At 41.7% G+C, this 21,442-nt stretch overlaps 3 protein-coding genes and 1 long non-coding RNA gene across 5 annotated transcripts; 3 read left to right on the top strand and 1 right to left on the bottom strand.

Moving 5' to 3' along the window:
• Window positions 1-125: 125 nt before the first annotated feature.
• On the top strand, window positions 126-6,940 carry amh (anti-Mullerian hormone). The gene is made up of 9 exons (XM_077606873.1): window positions 126-330; window positions 2,390-2,435; window positions 2,514-2,593; window positions 2,680-2,925; window positions 3,540-3,709; window positions 3,777-3,882; window positions 4,137-4,227; window positions 4,495-4,904; window positions 5,742-6,940. Exons 3-9 carry the CDS (start codon window positions 2,530-2,532, stop codon window positions 6,140-6,142), a joined length of 1,488 nt encoding a protein of 495 aa, XP_077462999.1. The 5' UTR covers window positions 126-330; window positions 2,390-2,435; window positions 2,514-2,529; the 3' UTR covers window positions 6,143-6,940.
• Window positions 6,369-15,103, bottom strand: LOC144078630 (uncharacterized). Of its 2 annotated transcripts, none has more exons than XR_013301274.1 (6): window positions 14,695-15,103; window positions 9,491-9,607; window positions 7,824-7,918; window positions 7,493-7,716; window positions 7,196-7,272; window positions 6,369-7,110 (listed from the first exon to the last, which is right to left on the bottom strand). It is a non-coding gene; the product is annotated as an uncharacterized LOC144078630 (long non-coding RNA). The 2 variants fall into 2 exon arrangements; XR_013301273.1 differs by having other exon boundaries at window positions 7,824-7,915; window positions 14,695-15,102.
• Window positions 8,392-12,900, top strand: oaz1a (ornithine decarboxylase antizyme 1a). Its single transcript, XM_077606874.1, is given in 6 exon segments — window positions 8,392-8,609; window positions 11,154-11,220; window positions 11,222-11,308; window positions 12,015-12,190; window positions 12,274-12,359; window positions 12,435-12,900. Coding segments are annotated over 6 exon segments (666 nt in total). The 5' UTR covers window positions 8,392-8,490; the 3' UTR covers window positions 12,566-12,900.
• Window positions 15,104-15,170: 67 nt separating the features above from the next.
• Window positions 15,171-17,302, top strand: org (oogenesis-related gene). Its single transcript, XM_077606875.1, has 6 exons — window positions 15,171-15,307; window positions 15,393-15,467; window positions 16,288-16,498; window positions 16,599-16,771; window positions 16,987-17,097; window positions 17,206-17,302. The coding sequence occupies exons 1-6, from the start codon at window positions 15,257-15,259 to the stop codon at window positions 17,248-17,250; spliced, it is 666 nt and encodes a 221-aa protein (XP_077463001.1). The 5' UTR covers window positions 15,171-15,256; the 3' UTR covers window positions 17,251-17,302.
• The last annotated feature ends 4,140 nt before the right edge of the window (window positions 17,303-21,442 follow it).

Genomic DNA, 21,442 nt, shown 5'->3' with positions numbered 1-21,442 from the left:
TATTTGCAAACCTTTTTTGCCTTGGTAAAAAATACATTTAGTACATAATTACATAATCAACAGGTTTTTTTGTCTCCAATGCACATTTTCAGCTAAAATGTACTAAATCTCACAGGAATGAATGTAGATAATTGTCCGACTCATCTCAAACAGTATGTGATCAATTGACAAATGAAATCATTGTTTGTTCCCGTTTCCATCGTCGCAGACTCAACTGTCATCTGCAGAAGCCTGAAATTTTTCCCAATGAGTTACGAAGGTGCAGACCTCCCAACGAGCATCCTTGGAAGCAGGGAGGACTTTTGACTCTTCACAGCCTGGCCTCTAAAGGTATGTATTTAATCGCCTAAAAGCTAAACGACAGTATATCAAGTCATGAACAGCAACATAGTGTAGAAAACAACTCCTTTGGTGATGTTTTATGATTGCAAAGAATGAGCTTTGGCTGAATATTTTGGGCGACATCGACCTTGACTGTCTGCATAACATCACTGCAGCTGTGAGAGCATCAACAGCTCAGTGGAAATCCTTCTGTGTTGAATTTTTTTAGGAAATAAACACTACTCAGGACCACCCCAAAAATAAATTGACATATACTAACTTTTTTTCCCTAACAAGCTTTACTGCGTTAAACTGTAAAGGTGATCTAATACATGGGGTGTAATTTACTGAATTCAACATATTTATTCAATATATACCACTTTTTTAATGTAAAATAGACCCAAAAAAGTGCCCCAAAAACTTGTAATCTAATTTTGTTGTTGCAAGAATAGTACCGTATTTTCACGACTATACGGCGCATCGTATTTTTAGCCGCAGTGTCAATAACAAGTGCTATTTCTGTATTTTACACACACAAAGGACGCACCGTTTTTATAGACGCAGCCAGGCATGGCAAAACATACACCAGCTTAAACATACACGCTACACCCACACGCTAAAACCACGTTTTTAAAAAGGCAACGGAAGCAAAACTGAGTTCGGTTGTACTTTATTTAGCCATTTTACAATGTACTCATTTTCATTTGTACACAAGTCCTCATTTTCTGTGTACAAATTGAACAATTGTCCAAATGAGTCATCGAAAACGCTGAGTTTTATACGTTCGTCCAGGTGGACACAATCCATTCGCAAATAGTAGCTAGCTAGTAGCTAGCGTAACTATTTCAACGCTGCTTTCCATGCTTCGTAAAGCTGTGTTGATGTCGATGTATACAGGCCACAATCCATTCGCAAATAATAGCTAGCTAGTAGCTAGCGTACCTTTTCCAACCCTGCTTTCCATGCTTCGTAAAGCTGTGTTTATGTCGATGTATACAGGCCACAATCCATTAGGTGTATTGACAAAAGAACTACATATCCCAGCAGTCACTGCACAGTACTTTTTCTACGGGGAAAATAGTAGAGTCGGGGTCTGCTTGCCGTAGTTGAGAGAGCTGTAGAGGATGGTACCCTATCGACTGATTTATTTTATTTTATCGTGATAACAATTTTAGTATTAGTCCATATATAAAGCGCAATGGATTACAAGGCGCCCTGTCTATTTTGGAGAAAATTTAAGACTTATGTGCGCCTTATAGTTGTGAAAATACGGTACTTTATGGTTTTCATTCCAATCCATGGAGGATACATTTTAAGCAACCTAGTGTCTTAACAGTTTAATCCATTAATTGCACTACAGTACTACTACCGATTGATGGAACGAACCGACGGGTTCTTTGCATGCACGTCCTCTTTGTTTAGTTTTATTACTGTGGAGGCTACCATTTTAGTTTTTTCCCCCGAAGGAATTCAATCGTTTTATCGGAAAATGGTCAAAACACTAATTCTATTTTTTACAGAAACTCAATTTTTTTCCGCCCGACCGAGGGAGGAATTTAGTAATTTGGCAGCGGGTAATTAGTCCTTTCTGTTGTCAATTACAGCCACGCACACAAACACTGGTAGACACAAGTGCATGGAATAAATGGGTATTAATGTCTACGTGAATCTGGAATATTCGGATTCGATTGGTTAGAATAGTTATTAAAATGTCTGCCTCACATTAAGGATCGCCACGCCATGGAAACAGGCTTTTGTTTAGTATTATTATTATTCTTTCTCCACTTTGACTTGCCTTTTAAATTAAGCAAAATGCCGTTCCAGCAGTCTGCAGATGAAAATGTTTTCTGTCTCGTTTTAAAAAAAAAGTAGCCTCACCTATACAAGGTCTTGACGATAAATCTGAATGGACCTCAACCAGTAGTCCTCAATTTAAAAATATCCCTCAGCTTGATAAAATAGTAGTCATTCCTGAGTCTATCTCCTGTCCAAGCAATCAACAAACGTGCTTTTCATACATTTTGTGTTATCCCATTTGACACCCCCCCCCCTCTCCGTTGGAATCCAGGAGGATCAAGGACACCAGGATCTTCCTATTTTGGCGAGCACAGGAGGTGGGTGAGAAAAAAACCACCCACAATCCATACGCCTTAGCCCTTGATAAAAGTTGGACGCTCATTCACACGGCAAAGCTCGTACCAGAAGAAAATGCTGCTGCTGTACGCCGTGCTGATGGTTTGCTCCGTGGGCCACCCCGAAACCAGCGTCACAGGTAAACTTTAAAATATCAGACAGAAACTCTGCACATTTCTTTCCAAAAGATGTTCAACTGGAATAAAAAATGACTTCTCTCCACAGGAGAAAGGAGCCCGAGACCCCCGACGTACTCCACGCCGGCCACCCACGTCCCACCGAGCATCACGGCGTGCTTCCTGGAAGACCTGCTGGCCGCCTTGCGAGAGGCTTCAGGGGAGGACGGACGAGTTATGCCGGGCGCGTTCGGAACTTGCGCGGCGGCGTCCGGGAATCTGGCTGTGTTGTCAGACTTGGCGACGGAGGCGAGAGACACAAGGGGGGGACTGGAGCGCCTCCATCCCAACCAAGGTAATCGTGAGGCCGTCATAAAAACGGAATAGGCTGAACCATCATGTTTCAGTAGCGTGGATGGCAATAGACATCCAATTTTGAACTGTCAGTGATAATTCAGACATCTGCCGCTATGAAAAACAATTCATCAAGTGCTGTTAATATTGAAGTCGATCCAAAATTGGAAGACATTTTTCATTCCTGAGTCAATTTTCTTGTATTGAGTCTGATAAAAGAGATTAATTCAAAACTATTTTTTTTAAATACCAAATATGCACATAATCAGATTATACAGTTCAAATAACATTTAAATGTCATGATTTTGGTATCATTAGTTTATGTACTATTTCTGCTTGTCGTAAAATTTGCAAATATTTCAATTATTGGTGTAATGTGTCTCACGCAACACTTACATTTTTTGTTATGAATAAATTTGTCCTCTTGGTTTTTGCAAAAAATAATAGCTAAGCGTCTAATCCTGATAAATATCAAATAAATTGCTTCATCAAAATGTTCCAATTTCTCTGCAGGTTGAGCTCATCAAACCTTTAATAGTTTAAAACTATAAGGGTCAGCTCATTTTTTTTAAATAGCCAAAACGTCATCCAAATTTACTCTTTACTCTTTGTTAGTGTCTTTGGTGGAGAAGGATGAGGAAGCCCTGATGCTCAACTTTGGCTTCCCACAATCCCCTTTGCTGCAACAAAAGCCCACGCTGCTCTTGGCCTTGGACAATCCCATCGGCGGGGGTGACCTGGACCGGATCACCTTCACCAGTCCGTCTCTGCATCCCAATACGCAGGTAGACCATTGAGAAAATTTGGCGGTCTGCGCATGTCTGCAGTTTTTCTCTTGCTGTTGTCTTGCAGGCGGTGTGCTTATCGGAAGGCACGCAATATATTCTGCTGACGGGACAGGCTGCAAAGGGAGACCTAAATTGGATGCTCTCCGTTGACACAAAATCGCCGAAGATGAGTATGTTTTTTAGGTTCATATTGGATTGAGTCATATTTGTACAAAGATGGGAAAAAAATATTGCGATTGTAAATGACACGAATTTGGATGCACGTTTGAATTGTTGCAAATTAATTTTGAATTTTTAGCATTTGACCTCTTGCCTACCAGATTATGGGCAGATTATTGACTATTTTAATGGGAAAAGATGATTTGGCATGCAGATGGTTGGAGTTAAAAGTTGACTCGCGTTCATCCATTTGTTTTTGTTGCAGGAAAAAGGATGAAAGAACTTCTTACAGATGGAAATACGCAAAGAAGCAGCGTGACTCCGGTTCTTCTTTTCACTCGTCAAGAAGACAGCAGGTAGTTTTACTTCTTGTTTGAATACCAACCAACATTTCTATCATCTTGAATTAGGTTTGGGAAAACTACAAAAGACATCAATGCTAGTTCAGGTGTTGTTACACTGATGACATTTTATTCAAATCAAAGTACAAGTTAGAAAGAGCAGGTTTAACATGTAGTCAAAGTAAAAGTGACTTAGTTACAACTTGTCTGTGGACGACAACACTAAAAATGATTCCTGATATTTCACCTCGGTCCTGACGTGTGCATTTTATTTGTCAAAAGCCCAAGTGTTGGCGACTCCTCTCGACCCATCTCCTTCCTGTGCGAGTTGCGGCGCTTCCTGAGCGGCGTCCTCCCACAGAGGCGTCCGGACTCTCCTCCGCTGCGGCTGGACACTCTGCAGGCCCCGCCCCCGGTCACCTTGGACCCGTCCTCCAGCGAGGCAGAGTTGGCGGACCTCATCAATTCGTCGGCCCCCACCGTCTTCTCCTTCACGGGTTCCACGTACCACATCCACCGGGGCGAGCTGGCCATGCCACGTGGCCTGCTGGATGAGCTCAGGCGGAATTTGGAGCTCAACCTGGTCGGGGCCATGGAGGTCCTACGAGACAAGGCTGACGGCCAGAGGAGCGCTGGGCGGCTACAGAGGCTTTGGGAACTCTGCGCCTTCTCCAAATTGGACTCTGTATCAGGTATGACGGGATGGGGGGCGCAGGGTCCTAAAAAATTGGAATATAGCATGTTAAATTGGGTTTTAGAAACTAATGAAATGATTCTAAAGGTTGTAGGACAACAAAATATAGTGATTCCTTGATTCAATATTTGGTCGCCCGGAAGGTAAGTGATAATTACCATTTAAATCGTTGCTCAAATTCCCTAAATACAAACTGCGGATAACTATTTAGTCATACTTAATGCCCTAGTAATTATTAGGCTAAAGAAAAGCTCCAAATTTCCCGGACTTTTATTGTTTTTTGTTGGAGAACTTGTTAAGACCATGACTGACGTAGCTTCTTAAAGGGACAACTCATGTACCTACAAACTCTTCTACACTCACACTTTTATTGATGCCTTTTACCCTTTACCTTGTTTTGTCGCCGGTCTTTTGGTCGTCGGACTTTTAGTCGCCGGTCTTTTGGTCGCCCGTTGTCGCGGTCGGGGCGACCAAAAGACCGGCGACCAATCCACCGCACACGCAATATTTGCCGTTGGTTCAATCAGTTACGATTGAATTTGATTCAAGTGCTCTCAATTGATGACTATTTTCTGTAAAAACAAAAATAAATTAACACCAAAGTCCTGGCCGCAATAATTTAGAATTCTAGAATCTTAAATGGCAGCCCAGTGGATGAGTGGTTAGCGCATCAGCCTTACAGTTCTGGGGCTGAGGGTTTGATCCCAAGCCAATCCTTACTTTTAGCTATAAATGAGTAAAATGTTACTTAAATAAATACAAAAATTCACTTAGAGCCACCGTTGACACTCTTGAATGACAAATGGTGACCAATCTGGAATTTGTGTCCTTACAGGAGAAAGCCAGTACAGAGCGTTCCTCCTGTTGAAGGCCCTAAAGATGGTGGGTCGCGAGGTTTTGCCGCAACCAAGGGCCACCCGAGCGGAGCCCGATCCCTCGACCCGGACGGCGGCGTGCCGCTTGAAGAGCCTCACCGTTTCCCTGCAGAGTTTCCTGGTAGGTCCCAACACGGCCAACATCAACAACTGTCACGGCTTGTGTACCTTCCCGCTGGTCAACACCAAAGACCACGCCGTGCTGCTCAACTGGCACATCGAGAACGGCGACACGCGCGAGCGGGCGCCGTGTTGCGTGCCGGTCGACTACGAGTCTCTGGAAGTGGTGGACTTGAACCAGCATGGCACGCATCTCTACACGCATCCGGATATGGTGGCGAAGAAGTGCGGGTGTCGCTAAAGTCAGGTGGACCGTATTTTTTGGACTATAAGTCGCACTCGCCAAAAAAATGCACACGGAAAGGGGAAAAAATATATAAGTCGCACTGGAGTATAAATTGCATTTTTTATGAAATCCAAAGCACAGACGTGATCTTAAAAGGCATTTAAAATACAATAGTAAAATAAAATAAAAAAGAGGCAAAAACTAGTTTAATATTTTTTTCTTATTTTTTATTTTGTTAATATAGTTTTTTAAAAACGTAATTACAATTTTTGGGGGGTAAGTCCTTCTAAATTGTTTTTTTAAGTCACAGGCGATTATACGGGCTTGCCAAAAGCCCCCCATTTGAGTGTTTAAATTTTTTTGTTTTAAATTTACATGTATTTATTCATACAGCTCTAATTACACTGGTGCCTATAGGAATATTTCATAGCTGTCCAACCAATATTTATTCTTTTACGTTTAGGACCTCAATGATATTTAAACCTCTTCCAAATTGAGCGTCTCAGAATTTAGGATTTGAAATTCCTTTTTTGCTTTTATTCCTTGTTCTATTTTTGTTTTTTCACTTATCTCCTCTTTCTTTTCCAGGTATCATTCAAATTTATGAGCTCACCATCATTTAGGAGGTTAGTTAAGCGCCTGTTCCAACTATGAAAGTAGATGTGTCCATCTATGAAGGTTAAGCTGTCTAAATGTTTTTGAAACAAAATAGAAAATAATAATTGCATGATTTTTCGACAGTGTATTCATTGCGAGTTTTTCATATTTGAATTCATCACAGTACTTTTTGCTATTAAAATCAGACTAGATAGACTACAGTGTTGAATTTGGTGTTTTTTGTTTTAATCTGAAATGATTCATTGTCATTGTTTAGTGGTTTTAGGCTTGAGGACAGCTTTACTGCCAATGGGCTTTTTCCGTCTCCTTATCGCGCCAAGTTCTTCAGATCCCCACCATGTCGTGAACTTGTCCCACATTAAGATCTAGACAGGGAAAAAAAAAACACTAAGTACCATTTTTTCCTGGCCCCCAAAAACGTAAGTATTTGTATAAGCAGCCCATAAATACCTGAGTTATTGAGCCATCTTGTATACTTGCAATGAAAGAATTAATGCCCGTCTCCTCTGTAAACATGTCCACGGCATCTACAGGATAAAACATGGAATGAAAATACTTTAAATCTCATTAGACTTGTATAATGACAATAAAAACATTCAATTCAATACTATAATTTCAACAAGCTCCTGATAAAATGGTGTTCTGAACAAAAATAGAACCTTTTCACGGCTATACAAAAATGCGCAAACAAATGGCATTTGAACAAGGCTGTAGACTTTATATATAGGTATAAAATATTTGACTCACTGTGAAATTGATGGACCCCCGTGGCCACGAGCAGCACGACCAGTGCCAACGCCATGCAACGGTTCATGGTGAAGCCTTTCCATGGATTTGAAACCTCGTTCAGATTTTGGATAGACAAAATTCTATCATAGGACACTGAGCGAGACGCCATTCATTTAGAATAAATTGGATTCCAATTTATTTTCTGGGGGAGTCAACACTTCCTCGTGACCTCGTAGCTTTATCTGCAAACGAGAAGGCCAAATGTCATTTGTCTAGCGTTCTGAGCGTCTCAAAATAGGCAGTTTCGGCGGTTTTAGTTTGAAGGGTTTGAGGAACTCGAGGAACATACCTTGTGGAAAAGCCTTCGCTTAAAAGCCTGCACTTGTTGCTGGTGATTACTGGTGTGCACTGGAGAGGGCAGAGGTGAAACCCACACCCTGCCTGCTGGGAATTTGAGTGACAGGGACAAATGGGGAATGGGAATGGTGACAGGAAGCAAAGAAAACACGAGCATTGACGCAATTTGGCCTGCAGGTGACGCCATAACTTCCTGTGATAACTTAGTGTCATAGTGAATTTAGGACAAGTGATCGACCGATCGCATTCAATGGGAGATAAGGGGGAAATACATTTTTTTAGAATTGGTGGAACGGGGAAGATCGTTGATGTTTTCCCAGTTTCAGTGTGGTAATATACCATAGTTACTGCGAGGTAATGTAAAAACAATTAATTTTTCGACTATGTGGTTGGTTTGTTACCATCAATTGCAACCATTTAGTTAATAACTAGCAGCGAATAATTTCAAAGTCAGAACATTTATCATTTTCTCCTCAAAAGTAAAAGGTTGGTTCAATATGATGCTCGTATTTGATTGTGAAGGTTGTCGGATGGCGTCATAAGGCATGAGACACACCCCCTCGCGCCGAGCCCAACATGAATGTGTCGGCCGCCTGTCAGCGGCTCAAAGCGGAGGAGGGAGGACAACTGAGCGGCACGCGAGTGTGGACGAAGTCCGGATGGTTAAATCGAACCTACAGACGATTTTGAATAGTCACTGTTTTGCTAGAGAAAAAGAGAGACATTTATCCAAGATGCCCATCATCGAACAGATCAGTAATAAACCGGAAAGTGAAAGGTACGTTGTTGATATTTTTGTTACGCGCGCACACTCGCGCAAGTGTGTGCGTGTGTGTGTGTGTGTGTGTGACGCCGTCGGGCGAGTTCGACGAGCTAAAGCTAAGCTAATGGGCCTATCGGAAAGACGTCGTCTATTTCCTGGATTGGCTTTGGCTAATTCCCGAGTTTCTTATCTATTTTTATTTTTTTTAAACATTATGTTAATGTTAAATGACTTCTAAACTGATGTATATTACACTGCTGTGGTTACTAATGAAATCATAAATAAATATAAAGGTCTTAATAGGCAAAGGTTGTCGGCAGTTTACTAAACGCACAATTAAATACGTCAGATATTCCAAAATCTTTCGTAAATTGTCATTTAAGATGATTAAACACCCCGTTCGCTTTAAAGTTTAAATGTCTCATTTGAATACAATTCCCCGATGTTTTGACGTCAATGTCATGGACGTGTTAACGACGTTAGCTTGAGATAGCTACGGCCTGGTGCGGTTACGTCACAATACTGTTTGTTGTTGTTGTTTTTAAGCCTTAGACGACGTCAATCATCTCATATTATTATTTTGCAACGCAATGTCACGATGAAGAGGGTTACAATCGCAAAAAAATGTATTTTGTCTCTACCATGAGTCAATACATTGACCTGATTGTTTGCACTGTACAGTATTTTTCCATTTGCCGTGTAGTTGGGGGAGCTCATTAAACATTATTTAGCCGCGAGGGATTAATTTGTTCTGTTTTGGAGCAGGGGATCGATATAGGAACGTGTTTCAGGCACCCGCCTACTTTATTGTCTGTCAGATATATTATATTTCATTTTTTTGTTTTTGTTTTTTTGTTGTTGTTGCGTTTGAGAGGTGTGGTTTCGAACCCACTGACCCGGGAATGGCTTGCGTTGTTCGGATCCTGAGTGAAGTCGGCCAGGGGCGATGGATGTTGTCTTTCTGGTTTCACGTTGTTGTGAAAGACTCTTTGGAAATTTCCACTGCACTGCGACTGTCGGGGGGAGGGAGGAGGAGAAGGGGCTGATTTAGTGATGTCATATTAAACATAGAGGGCTGTTCTTCTCTTGGTTTGTAAACATGAGGAATTTGGTTCATTGCTTTTTACACTTGAGTCATTTTTCAACCTGCAAACTTCAACAGTTCAGTTGCATTGTTTTTTTTATAATAAAGGAAGTCTTTAGCGAGGCAAAACAAACTTCTTACATCCAACATTTTGTGTTTCCTTCAATGATAATTCAATCATTTGAAAGGGCTTCAAGTATGTTGCCTATATGAACCAAAATGTAATGTCCACACACCCTTTCTTTATGTAGCCAACGTTTTTTTTAAATGACCAAAAACATTCACTTGTAATTATGAGAGTTAATTAAATTAGTTTTAATCTATCCATAAAGGAGTACAAAATGAAAATGACCAAATTCTTAGCGAACGGTGTTATTCCAGTAAAACCCATCACATAGGTATCTCTTAATATGTGCATAATTCAATGCAACACAACCTACTCGTACATGTTAGGATATACAAGCTGTCAGTGACTATTTTCTTGAATTGAGATTTATCCAGTCCTTAAGCCATAGTTAAGGGTTTTAAGTAAATCCAGCCTGAAAACATTCTCTGAAGTTAAACAAGCTGTCGGATTCATTTCACCCAGGAACTAATTCTCATTTGGATTTCACACCTTTGCGCCATTTATAGCGTCCCGGTGTCATTTACGTAAGTGAGAATGAGGCATTTAACAGCGAACGGATGCCGTGACATGCTCACTTTGTGCTACCGATGCGTGTCCTCACTTGAAACTTGGTTGCGGTCTGTCCTCGGTAGTAAAAAAAAAAACCTGCGTTAACGCTCAACTTCAGCTGGCTAATGTTTGGAAAAACACAGTGTATTTCCATAGTCATGTGATAACATCTGCCGTGCCAAAACACACAAGTTATGTTTAGTTCAAGGAAACTTGCAGATTATAAAGTACTTTCTTTGAGACATGTAAATGTGCATGTCGTCTAACTATTCAAATAGATTGCACATATTACCTTGTTTTATGTTTGGAATGATATGCCAAAGATCTAAAAAAAAATGCAGTAAGACTGTTTGAAAAAAAAAACATGATTTAGAACTGTTTGCATTTTTTAGCAATGGATCGTCATTGAGAATTTCATCACAAATGTTAATTTTCGAGAAAAATACTGTCCTCGTAAATCTCTTGAAAGGCACTTTAAAAATTAATATTGTACTTTGGCTTAATAGAAGAGAGAAAATAACATTTGAATGATGTTTTGAGTGTGCTTTTCTGATGACCACACGAAAATGGGAGGCTCGCTGTTAGTCACAAGCACCACAAAGTGCTTAGTAAGCCACTCTTCCTTCCTGCCTGTTCAAAGTTCCTCATTATTCTCACACAATATATCCAACACGGTCACTTATTAAGTTTGTTTGAATACATTTTGACACAGACCACTTGCTAAGCAACAGCGTAGCTTCCCATTCTGTTTGGCATTTCGTGTGGCGTAATTTAGCATGGCACCGTTGTTGTTTTGCAGTATCTCCAATCCCAGGAGGTGCTCCCGCTGTTGCAGTAACCCGTGTCCGGGGCCTCTGTGGTGCTCCTGATGCCCCTCACCCACCCCTGAAGATCCCAGGTGGGCGAGGGAATGACCAGCGGGATCGCAATCTTTCAGCTAAGCTATTCTATTCCGTAAGTTCATTTTTTTTGTTGTGGAAATTTGTTCTTGTCCTGTTAAAATGAACTCATCGATTGCCACTGACTGCGATAAACATCCAATCCATTTCGGCCAGGGTTCTCTGCCCTCGATTAATGTGGCACGAGCTGGTAGAAATGTTTTTGCAGATGTTTGCAAATATCTCATTTGAATAACGTCATTTCCACGCTGTAAGCCACAGAAACCAAAAAGCAATATGTTAAAAGGTTGTATTGATCAAAAATAGATTTTTTTTTAACTTCAATACCAATTGTGTCCCGCAGAGGGCGCCTGGACTCTCTTTCTCCACAGTCTTAAACCATAAGCACCTACCTTAAAAGTCATTTCATTTAAAAGCAAATGTTTGTAAATATCTCATTTAAGTGAATTATAAAAGATAGCATTTTTTTTATCAAGAAAATCAGAAATTGCACATGAACTCTTTTTTTTTTTTAGCTTTTTTTGAAAAGTAACTACAAGTAAATAGAGTTATTTTTTTACAAATACAAACAAAATTAGTTGAATGGGATATTTACATGTTTTTTATTTTAAAAAAATCAAAATCAGAAAATGTACAATGAAACAAAACAAAAATTCTACAAAAAGAAGGTTTTGGCAATGCCTTGCCATGATTAATCTATTTATCAAAATAGTTCATGGCAGTTGTAATTGCAATTTTGTCATGTTTTTGTCCATTGCCAGGATGCTCAGTTGCTGGTTTTGGAGGAAGCAGCTCCCGCCAACAGCAGAGTGCGATTTCTGCTCTTCGAGCCACGCTTCTCTGAAGGCAAAAAGTGTGTTTGGAGGGCGGCGCTAAAAGCGGGCAACCTCTACATAGAAATCCCACCCGGAGCCTTGCCCGAGGGCAGCAAAGACAGGTTTGTCATCGCACAAGGGTTTTACGTCCATTTCATTGCGGAATCCTGGAGGCGTCTGTCGTCATAGTTTGTTATGCCGACAGTTTTGCTCTGGTGCTGGAATTTGCCGAGGAGCAGCTGGAAGGCGACCACGTGTTCATCTGCTTCCACAAGAACCGTGACGATCGAGGTGAGGCACCGCCTATGGTTTTTGTTGGCGTCGGACTCGCTCGAATGCTCACCTGTTTTTTTTCCTCTCCTTCAGCATCCCTTCTGCGCACATTCAGTTTCCTGGGCTTTGAGATTGTGAGACCAGGTCATCCCCTCGTCCCCGCACGCCCCGACGCTTTCTTCATGGCTTACAGCATCGAGCGAGACTCTTCCGACGACGACTGAAGAGCGCTCGCCCACCTTCCTTTCTCATCCACGTCAATGTATCGTAATCAAACAGGGCATCTAGTTCTCCTTTAGTCACCCGCGTAACCGTGTTTTACTTCCTTTGACGTCTAGTGATGACTTCCCGTTGGCCCCCAGCACAGGCTGATATTTATGATTAAATTTAAATTCATCGTACTCCTCCAGGTAGATTTGTTTTCGTAGTAATTGTGAGTTGATTCTCCTGTTCATATTGATTTGTTTTCTAGGTGTGCATGATTTTCATTTGATGCTCTGATTCACTTGATAGAAATCTGCATGTTGAAACGGAACCAATTAAAAGTGATCACCTCATACGACTGTTACTTGCTTCACATTTGCTAAAACACTGCTCATTTAAAAATGACATTCTTTCTGCTGGGATAGACTTGATCAAAATTATTTTTAATACTAAAACTGAATTTTAAAGGAAATATAGTGGAAAAGATGGTACCCAATTAACCTCAAATGAGCAAAGAGCTGATCAAAGATAAACTTATTTGATAGAATCTATCCGCACAGGCCTATATGCCTTAAAAATAAATATGCTTTTTAACCTCCTCCACTAACTTGAGAACAAGACCACTTAAAAACCACTAAATGGTTGACATTGCATGCGCGCTAAATCAGAACCAGAAGACAGTCCGGCAGATGCTCGTTTATTTCTTGTGACCTCATGTTAGCGGCGCCACGATAAAACGTCAACGTAGTGAGTCAGTGGCAGAAGGGAATATGTTTCTTTATCGCCACGCAGAGGCGTCGCCTGATCTTGTCCGGTTTGTTCGACGTGGTCGCGAGCGGGTCCGCCTGCGAGTCGGTCCAACAGCTGTCCGTCTTAGGCTCCTCCCCGACTCCCCGGCCCCGCGGCGGCCCGGCTCGGCACAGCAGGGCCTCCTCGTCGACCATTTGCGGGCTCTGGCTCAACGTGACGAAGCCGTACGGGGTGGTCACCTTGGCCAGGTGGGGCAGGGAGAGCGCCGCCCTGCTGGCCGGGTCGAAGCAGTGCTGGGCCTCGGTGGGGCAGCGCGGGTAGGATGCCTCCCTCTGCAGGCGGCTTCTCCTCTGCTGCAATGGAAGCGAGTCGCAGCGCTCGGCCTTGCGCCACAAAAGCTCCGCCGGCGATCTCGACGAGGAAGAGCCGCTTCGCTCTATCCCGTCACTCAGAGGGTCTTCCCTGGGGTCCTTTCGGCTGTTCTGGACCAGCAGGCTGGGGATGGTGAACTGAGGGATGCTGTCGGGAGTCAGAATGTTGGCCAAGACGTCGTCCCGGCTCGAGCCCAGAGAGCGGCCGAAAGATTTGGGGTTGCTCGCGGCCCAGAGGAGGGCGCTGCTGTGCCTGCGGCCCGCCGAGAAGTTGTCCGCCTTGGACCCGCCGCCGATGGCCCCGATGCTGAACGTCCTGGCCACGGTGTTCCTCGCCATTTCTCCGTGGCTTTCGCCCGCGCGGACCACTCTTATATACTCGCCGTCCCCTCCGCTATATTTTGTCCGGTGCTTACGCAAATGTGACGAAAGCCGGCAACGGAAATGGTGGCCAATTACAGAGCCTGTGTCAACAATGGAAGCTCTTGTCCAAAGCTCTTCATATGCTAACAAGGCCTTCCGACGGCTACGTGGTCGAATAAAGCTTTTACCTTGTTTATTTTGGTTGCCGAGCATTGGAGGAGGGTTTACGATAATGAGGAAAAAAATGACTATTTTGGTTATATTCGTCAACAGCGTCAGCAAAGCGTGGGTGAAATGATCTGTGGGAAGATTTGCCTTATTTTGCATCTTAATTTGAAAATGGATGCAGGGAAATTGTATTTCTTTTCAATATAGTTATTGTAGTATTTCCATTAGCTTCTAGCAGCACATACATATACACAAATATATATAATGACAATAAAGGCACTCAATTCAGATAGACGTCTATATCTGTCAATGGCAGCCATTACGTTATAAGGTGTAGCTCACATGGTTTAAAACGTCCATAACAAAAGTACTAATAAACAAAAGTCAAATTGTTGATTATATTATATTAACAATTGAAATTGTGTTCTGGTTTTTCTGTTTTGATTTTTAAACAACAGTGATTTTCCATGAAATGAATTATGATTGAAATGACTCACAGTTCTGGGGTCCTGGGTTTGAATCCACGTCGGTCCACCTGTGTGCAGTTTGCATGTTCTCTCTGTGTCTCTGTGGCTTTTCTCTGGGTACGCTGGTTTCCTACCACAGTCCAAAAACATGCATGGAAGGCTGGTTGGACACTGGTTGTGTCCCTCGTGTCCTGCGATTGACTGGCCACCAATTCAGGGTGCCCTAAATCCGCTGGGATAAACTCCAGCACCCCCCACGACCCTAGTGAGGTTAAAGCGGTTCAGAAAATAAATGAATGACTGGTGATAAAAATATAACTGAAACAAATACAAACACTACTATTAAATCAAGCGCATAATGAAACAAACAAACATTTTCCGGCATGTCGACGATATCACTGCACGTTGGTGTACCAGGCTGTCCCTTGCAGCCGTTGATTGTTGCCGTCTGCCGATTGGCTGGCGCTGATTACAACTCGACGCGCTCGGGGCTCTGATTGGATGAACGCGAGCATCTCCGGAGTACATTTTGTTTGTGCAAGTTAACGTGGTTTGAAGAATGATCTAGATCAGTTGGACGCCAGCAAACAGCATGACCACGCCGGAGGAGCACCGCATCCAAATGGCGGAGCGGGCAGAGGAGGTACCGCAGTCGCCCATCGTTTGCTTTTTAGGCCCATCGCCTTTTTGTGTGCTCGTTTTCCAACTTTTTTTGTTCATCTAAAAAGGGCGAGGTGGTGGTGAGGCGATTTGGGCTGCTGCACGCCGCGCTGCGAGGACTCCTCTGGCCGTTTGACATTGTGGTATGTGCCCCTACAATCGTCATTTGATAATATATTTGTTTGCCTGCTAACTGAGTTTCCCTATTTAGTAGCTTCAGTCATTTTCTATTGTTCGTATCGTTCGCGTGTGTGATGCGTGTTGAGCTGTTTTTACGGATGTTTTTTGTTGCTTTTATTTAACGTACGCAGTTTCGCAAACGACACTCGGATTTGTATTACTTTAAAACTCTGCAGGCTTCCCTTGTTCCAAATATTTTTGTCTATCTTTAACAATATTAATCTTGCCCTGCTCTAAATGACCCATAAAATTCAATTTCTTTCTGAAAATTTGTAAGCCTATAACTTTAAAATGTTTTCTTTAAAAAAAAACGCCAGAGTTGGTGGTCTTTGCAATGGACAATGTTGACTTGTAAGTTCTTTATGTCGAGTGACTATTTGGTCGTTAAAAGAAACTAATTGTCAATGAAACAAAATATATTATCATATTTTTAATTATACATATAAATCCATGCAATGATTAAGATAAGACAGAAATACACATTACAGCCTCATGTAACACTTCAAGGTAGATTAGTATTTTGCTTTACATGCCATTGACAGCAATAGACATGCAATACAAATCATAAAACCCAAGGCTGGCTGTAAATATCAGTGCTAGATGTCCAATTCACTTTGACTGGAAGGTGGTGAGTGATTTTTTATTCCATCCAGTTGTAATGATTTTAATGTGTCGTGCATCCAATGAGTGCCCTGGAAGGGTTAAAAAATGAAATATAACAACTTGTACATGAGTTTAATTTTAGCCTTACTGTATGTAAATGGTAACTTTTTTTTTTTACAGGTCCGTGCATGCCGTACTTTTTGGTGGGTTTTGGGATTCAGGCAGCCCGCCAAGGTTTCGCTTGCCGTCTCCAGTTCCGCACGGCAGCACCTCACTGGTCAAAAGCGCCTTCGCCCATTCACACGCCTGCTGCTCAATATTCTGCCCCGCTGGGCGCAAGGCACCTTGGGCTTCCCTCTGTCCACTAGCATCGGCTGCTCCCTCTCCCCAGGTATAGAAAGTCACCACTGCGCTTAGTCAAAATTCCCTTGTGCAAAGTTGGACATGTAGAGTGCTGCCTTTGACCCTAAACGAGACCCTTCCCTGAACAGAAATACGAGTCTCTCCCACCAAACCTTGCGGGAAAGGCAGCAAAAGGAAGCAAGATGACTTGGAGGATGACGACGAGGATGATGAAGAGGAAGAAATGCATCAGGTCTGGGTCGAGTCCATCAATTGGGAGACCTTTGCGGATGAAGGTTCTGATACAGACCCAGACTATGAGGTTAGTGCTCAAAGTCCTTTTGTAGACCTTGCTGCTAAGTTGCACTGTGTTGTCTGTTCAAAAATCCAAGGGTTGTCGTACCAATTTCGAGATCGCAATAGCGCGGTTTAAATGGCCCACAGGCCGAAGGTTCAACATTAACTCAGTCGTGGTAGCGTTTAAAACGTGGGGACAAAAACGTGACAATGAGCGACATCCCGCTGCCGTTTCTCCAGCTCAGTACTGTCGAGACAGAGAGTGAAGAGTACCACTCTCACGACAGCACAGAAAGCGACGTGGAGTTTACCAATAAAGGCCTGCTGACCGTTATTGAAGACGTGGAGACGGTGAATTTTTATTTACATTTTTTTAATGGCTTACTTTTCATTAATTGGATATACAATTTGAGCTTTCAAGCGGCTGTAATTTACTGAATTTTTATTTTCTTTAAACAGGGTGGTCAGCTGCCTCCACCTGAAACTGCTTGCCCTGCTGTTTAATTTCATGTTTTGTATGCTATTTTCTAAGTCACAATAAAATGTATTGAATTTAGTCATGTCTGCAGCATGTTTTTTTTTTTTTTTTTCATAGTCCAGGTTAAGAAATTAATAAAATCCAAGCAGACTGCCACACTTGGATGTTTACGTAGCTACCCACTAGATGGCAGAGAACCCTCAAATAACTGCAAATGGTTCAGAAAACCATGCTAGATGTTTTGACATGGGACTGACCATATAACATGATTTAATCTTTTTACTTTTTTAAGAAAAACTCCCTTTTGTACTACCTCCCTCGGCAACTAGAGTTCTGGCTTTCTTGGAATTAAGTCTCTTCATTCAATGCTATAGGTTTTTATTTTTCAAAATGTTTTATTTCAGTGATCTTATCTTTTGAACCGCTTCTCATTGTAAACATTGTCTGATTAGAACTGGTAGGGCTGAAAGCTGTGCTTAGTTTGTGAATGCAAATAACCCAGAGATGATTTTTAACACCGAAGGGACACTTAAGCCTCACTTTTACATATCCACTTAATATTATATCACCACAGCTGTAATTTAAAGGTATTTACTGAAGCAATTCATTTGACAAGTTTGTAAAAAATCTGATTACTCCAACACATCATTAGTATTTATTTTGCAAATGAACAATTTGCTGTCTTTGTCCAGTCAGTGAAATTCCAAACTTGCAATATTTACCACTTTAGAGTGTTGGTAGGACATTACCATTTCTTTTATTACTCATTTTTATTTTTTAATGAATGCTGTCAATTATATTTCCGAATAACATCGCCCATTTATGATTACTAGTTAAACAGTGGAATTATAATTTTGCCCTGCTACCCTCATGTTGTTCATGCAAGCCATGTTTGTATATGAAACAATATTGCTGACTTGCATTCCCCCAGAATGTGAGGTTTTTCTTTTCAGTTACCCAAAATAGTCATGTCCTATGAAGGCTTAATGCTACAGAATGTGGAGGAATTCACACCCAAATAGCAAAGCAGGCACAATTGTCAAGGTGGTGGTGCTGAATTATACCTGAATTATTAGTGGATGTTAGGGATGTTGAGTCTTGGCCATGTTTGCAGAATTTTTTCAATGGATATATTTTTGTGTATGCCAGAATTGCAATGGTTTAAATCTTTTTGAGGGCTATTGCCCAGGAATATCTGGGGATTGGTGTGCTCGGGTTGCACTGTCGCTGAACTTTAAGATTAAACTTCCTTCACTCGTCACCTTTTTTTTTTTTTAAACGAATCTTCTGACATCTGACACTTTGGTGCAAAGGCAACTACCATCCAAGTGGAACTGTGTGTATGTGGAGCCAGTAAAGGAAATAGTGGGGCTCTGGGGGGGCCTTCAATGGTTGTCTGATGTGGTGTTAGAACCTTTGCCTCTTAAGTTTAGGCAGTCATCGACCCCCATCTCCTGTTTGTAGCCACTTTTTGAAGTTTAACTTTTTTTCTTCCCTCCATAAGCCCTTTTTATAAAGTGACTTCTTGTCAGGGCCCGTACCTATAAAGCCTGTGCTCAGGAGGGCCGTTAAATAGAGCCGGATATTAGTGGGTGGTGTAAAAAAAAAAGGATGCAGAGTGATTTGTAGTGCTGCACAAAAAAGCAAGAAAAGTGTCACTCATTCGCTCACACTTAAATGTACACTAACGCTGCACCATCGGGACCGTAGAGAACTTGCTGACAACCTGAATTAATGGCAGCAGGTGCCGACTGCACCCCGAGGCTATTATCTGCTGCTGCATGACAGCCAGCAGAAGAACGCTTAACCTACTGTTTACACGCACACATTGTACACGTGTGCTCCATTTGCTCGCCAACTTCTTTGAGCGCCTTCGTCCATTCTGGTTGATGACAAACTTGGCTTAAAACGCTCGAGGTTTGTCTTTATAGTATGAGGTAGGGAAAAAATCCATTTTGGTGACAGTTTTGCCCCTTACTTTGTGTATTTTGGATGTAAAGTAGAGAAGTGAAGTTGTTTTTTTTTCCTTTTCTCTCGAGAAAACAACCCAGGGGGAACGTGGAGGCTTTTGGGTGTACCAAGTACAGTATTTTCTGTGCTATAAGGCGCAACTAAAAGACCTCAGTTTTCCCTCAGTTATTGGTTAATAATTGGATGAAATTCCCTTTAGCACAGCTTCTGTCAAAAACAAACCCAACTGTTATATATATATGAATTTGTAGTTTTTAATCAGTCTGGTGAATGTGCCATTGGAGTCATTTGATTGGCTGAGAGAACAGTGCACATGGAGTAAAAATGAATTGAGATCCCAATATGACATTAAACCGACAGTGCAGTTTCTAGAAATGAGGATTTTCTGTTTAAAATGAGTATTTTTTATTCCATGTTTTTATACAGCAACTTCAGACGAGCAATTGCAAGTAAATGGAATTTGTTCATATACAAAACACGTCCTTATTTTATTACGGGATATTTATGCCTGAAGACATACAGCTCATTAGTCTGTAATACTTAATAAATTACTCGTACAAGACTACTAGACGCAAGGTTGTAAGCCTTGGGGAAAAAGTAGGGCTTTAGTCTGTAAATGATGGTTATTAATCACAATTGTGTGTCGTATCTCACAATTTTAAAGAGAATTTGAATCAATTATTCTGTAAGCGTCACGCTACCAGATTTCAAAGCACAGATTAGTGTCAAGATGTCCTTAATTGGGAACTTTACAACAGGTTTTTGAACCTTGAACTCCCAAACCGGCTCCTCTGTACACCAGTAAATGATTTGAATGGTTCTCCTAAACTTTGGATTGTGATGAGAAACGATGTACTAATACCTTATCTAAAGATCAATTAAGTCATTTTCAATGTTGCAGCATTAAGTGGAGTGAGAAGCATCCACTTGGGATTATTGGTTTCCTTTACATGCCGGTCAGCTTCTTATCCCAACTTTATTTGATGTCTCCCATCAGTCCGGCGGGACTTAAAGGCTTTGCGTTCGCATTCGCGTTCGGCTTCAGCCGTCCTCTGTTGAGGTCAGCAACGCTTCGGATTCGCGGAAAGAATGCGCCTAGCGCAAAGTGTTCGATTTTATTTTATGCCCCCTCCCACAAATCCATTCGCACATTTATGATTCTATTCTGAGGGCGGCCGTTAACAGCAGGCGGGGGAGAACCGGGTGGCGGTTGCCAGCTAGGACGCAGTGAGATTTGGAATGTTTATTTATAAGTCAGGAGCAAATTTTATTCGAGGCCATTACACAATAAAGGGCCACGCTTTTGGTCAAATGTTTTATATTAGATCTCACTAATAGAGTCGCAACTAATCATTATTTACTATATCGACTAAACTCTTATAACTCGATTGCATGTTGCTTTTTCCTCTGAGCTTTGTATCAAAATCGTAGACGTACATTGAAGTCTATTTCGTTGCGCTTTCACTAGTTTTCTTCTTTTCTTCAAAGTACAGAGTTTGTTACTGTTCCTACTTTTATTATACCTGGGCAAAATATAGTATTTCATCACAAACATGAAGTGTAAGGTGATTAAAAATGAATAAACAAAGCAGCTGAGGAAGATGTACAATATGATGAAAGAAGCACTTTTTATTTATATAGGGACTTGGCGAAGGAAACATTGCATCAAATCAAAGTGCAGGTTCACCTCACCGCTTTACGACCTTTATCTTCCACCTGAATTTTGATTCTTCAGCACTTTTTCCAAGCCAAACATTGACTCTATCAGCTGACTTAACACATTTGTTTGACCTCTCGCGAAGGCTCCGTTTCGCAGTCTCCGCGGCCTCATATCCTCCAAAGTTTGAACAACTAAGCCTGATCTTGCCTGATCTCTGCCAAGTGCTGATAAGAGAAGCTTTACGAGTCTTTTTGGGAGCGGAGGTTTTCCTTGTAGTTGTAACTTTCAATTTCTTTCATCACATGACGATGCCTGTGACAGAACTTGAGGATGTCGCTAAGGAAACAGTCTGCAATGAGAAATACACACTCATTGGCTGGCGTAGAGCCAATAGGCGTAAAGTGTTCCCCTTAGGTCACAATTGAAGTTTAATGGTGCTGTCCTCACACTCTAAAGTAGGAAATCGGCTTGTTTGCGAGACGATTTTTACGCTTTGGCTACCACTTAGTGCTTGGTATTGGGGCTTTTCTGACTTTACAAAAGGTAAAAAGGTCAAAATTATTCTCTATATAACACAAACTTTCTAT

This window comes from Stigmatopora argus, chromosome 8 (genome assembly GCF_051989625.1).
Source record: "Stigmatopora argus isolate UIUO_Sarg chromosome 8, RoL_Sarg_1.0, whole genome shotgun sequence".
Taxonomy (NCBI): domain Eukaryota; kingdom Metazoa; phylum Chordata; class Actinopteri; order Syngnathiformes; family Syngnathidae; genus Stigmatopora; species Stigmatopora argus.
The sequence above is the reverse complement of the archived record's forward strand: the minus strand, read 5'-3'. Positions and strand labels throughout refer to the sequence as shown.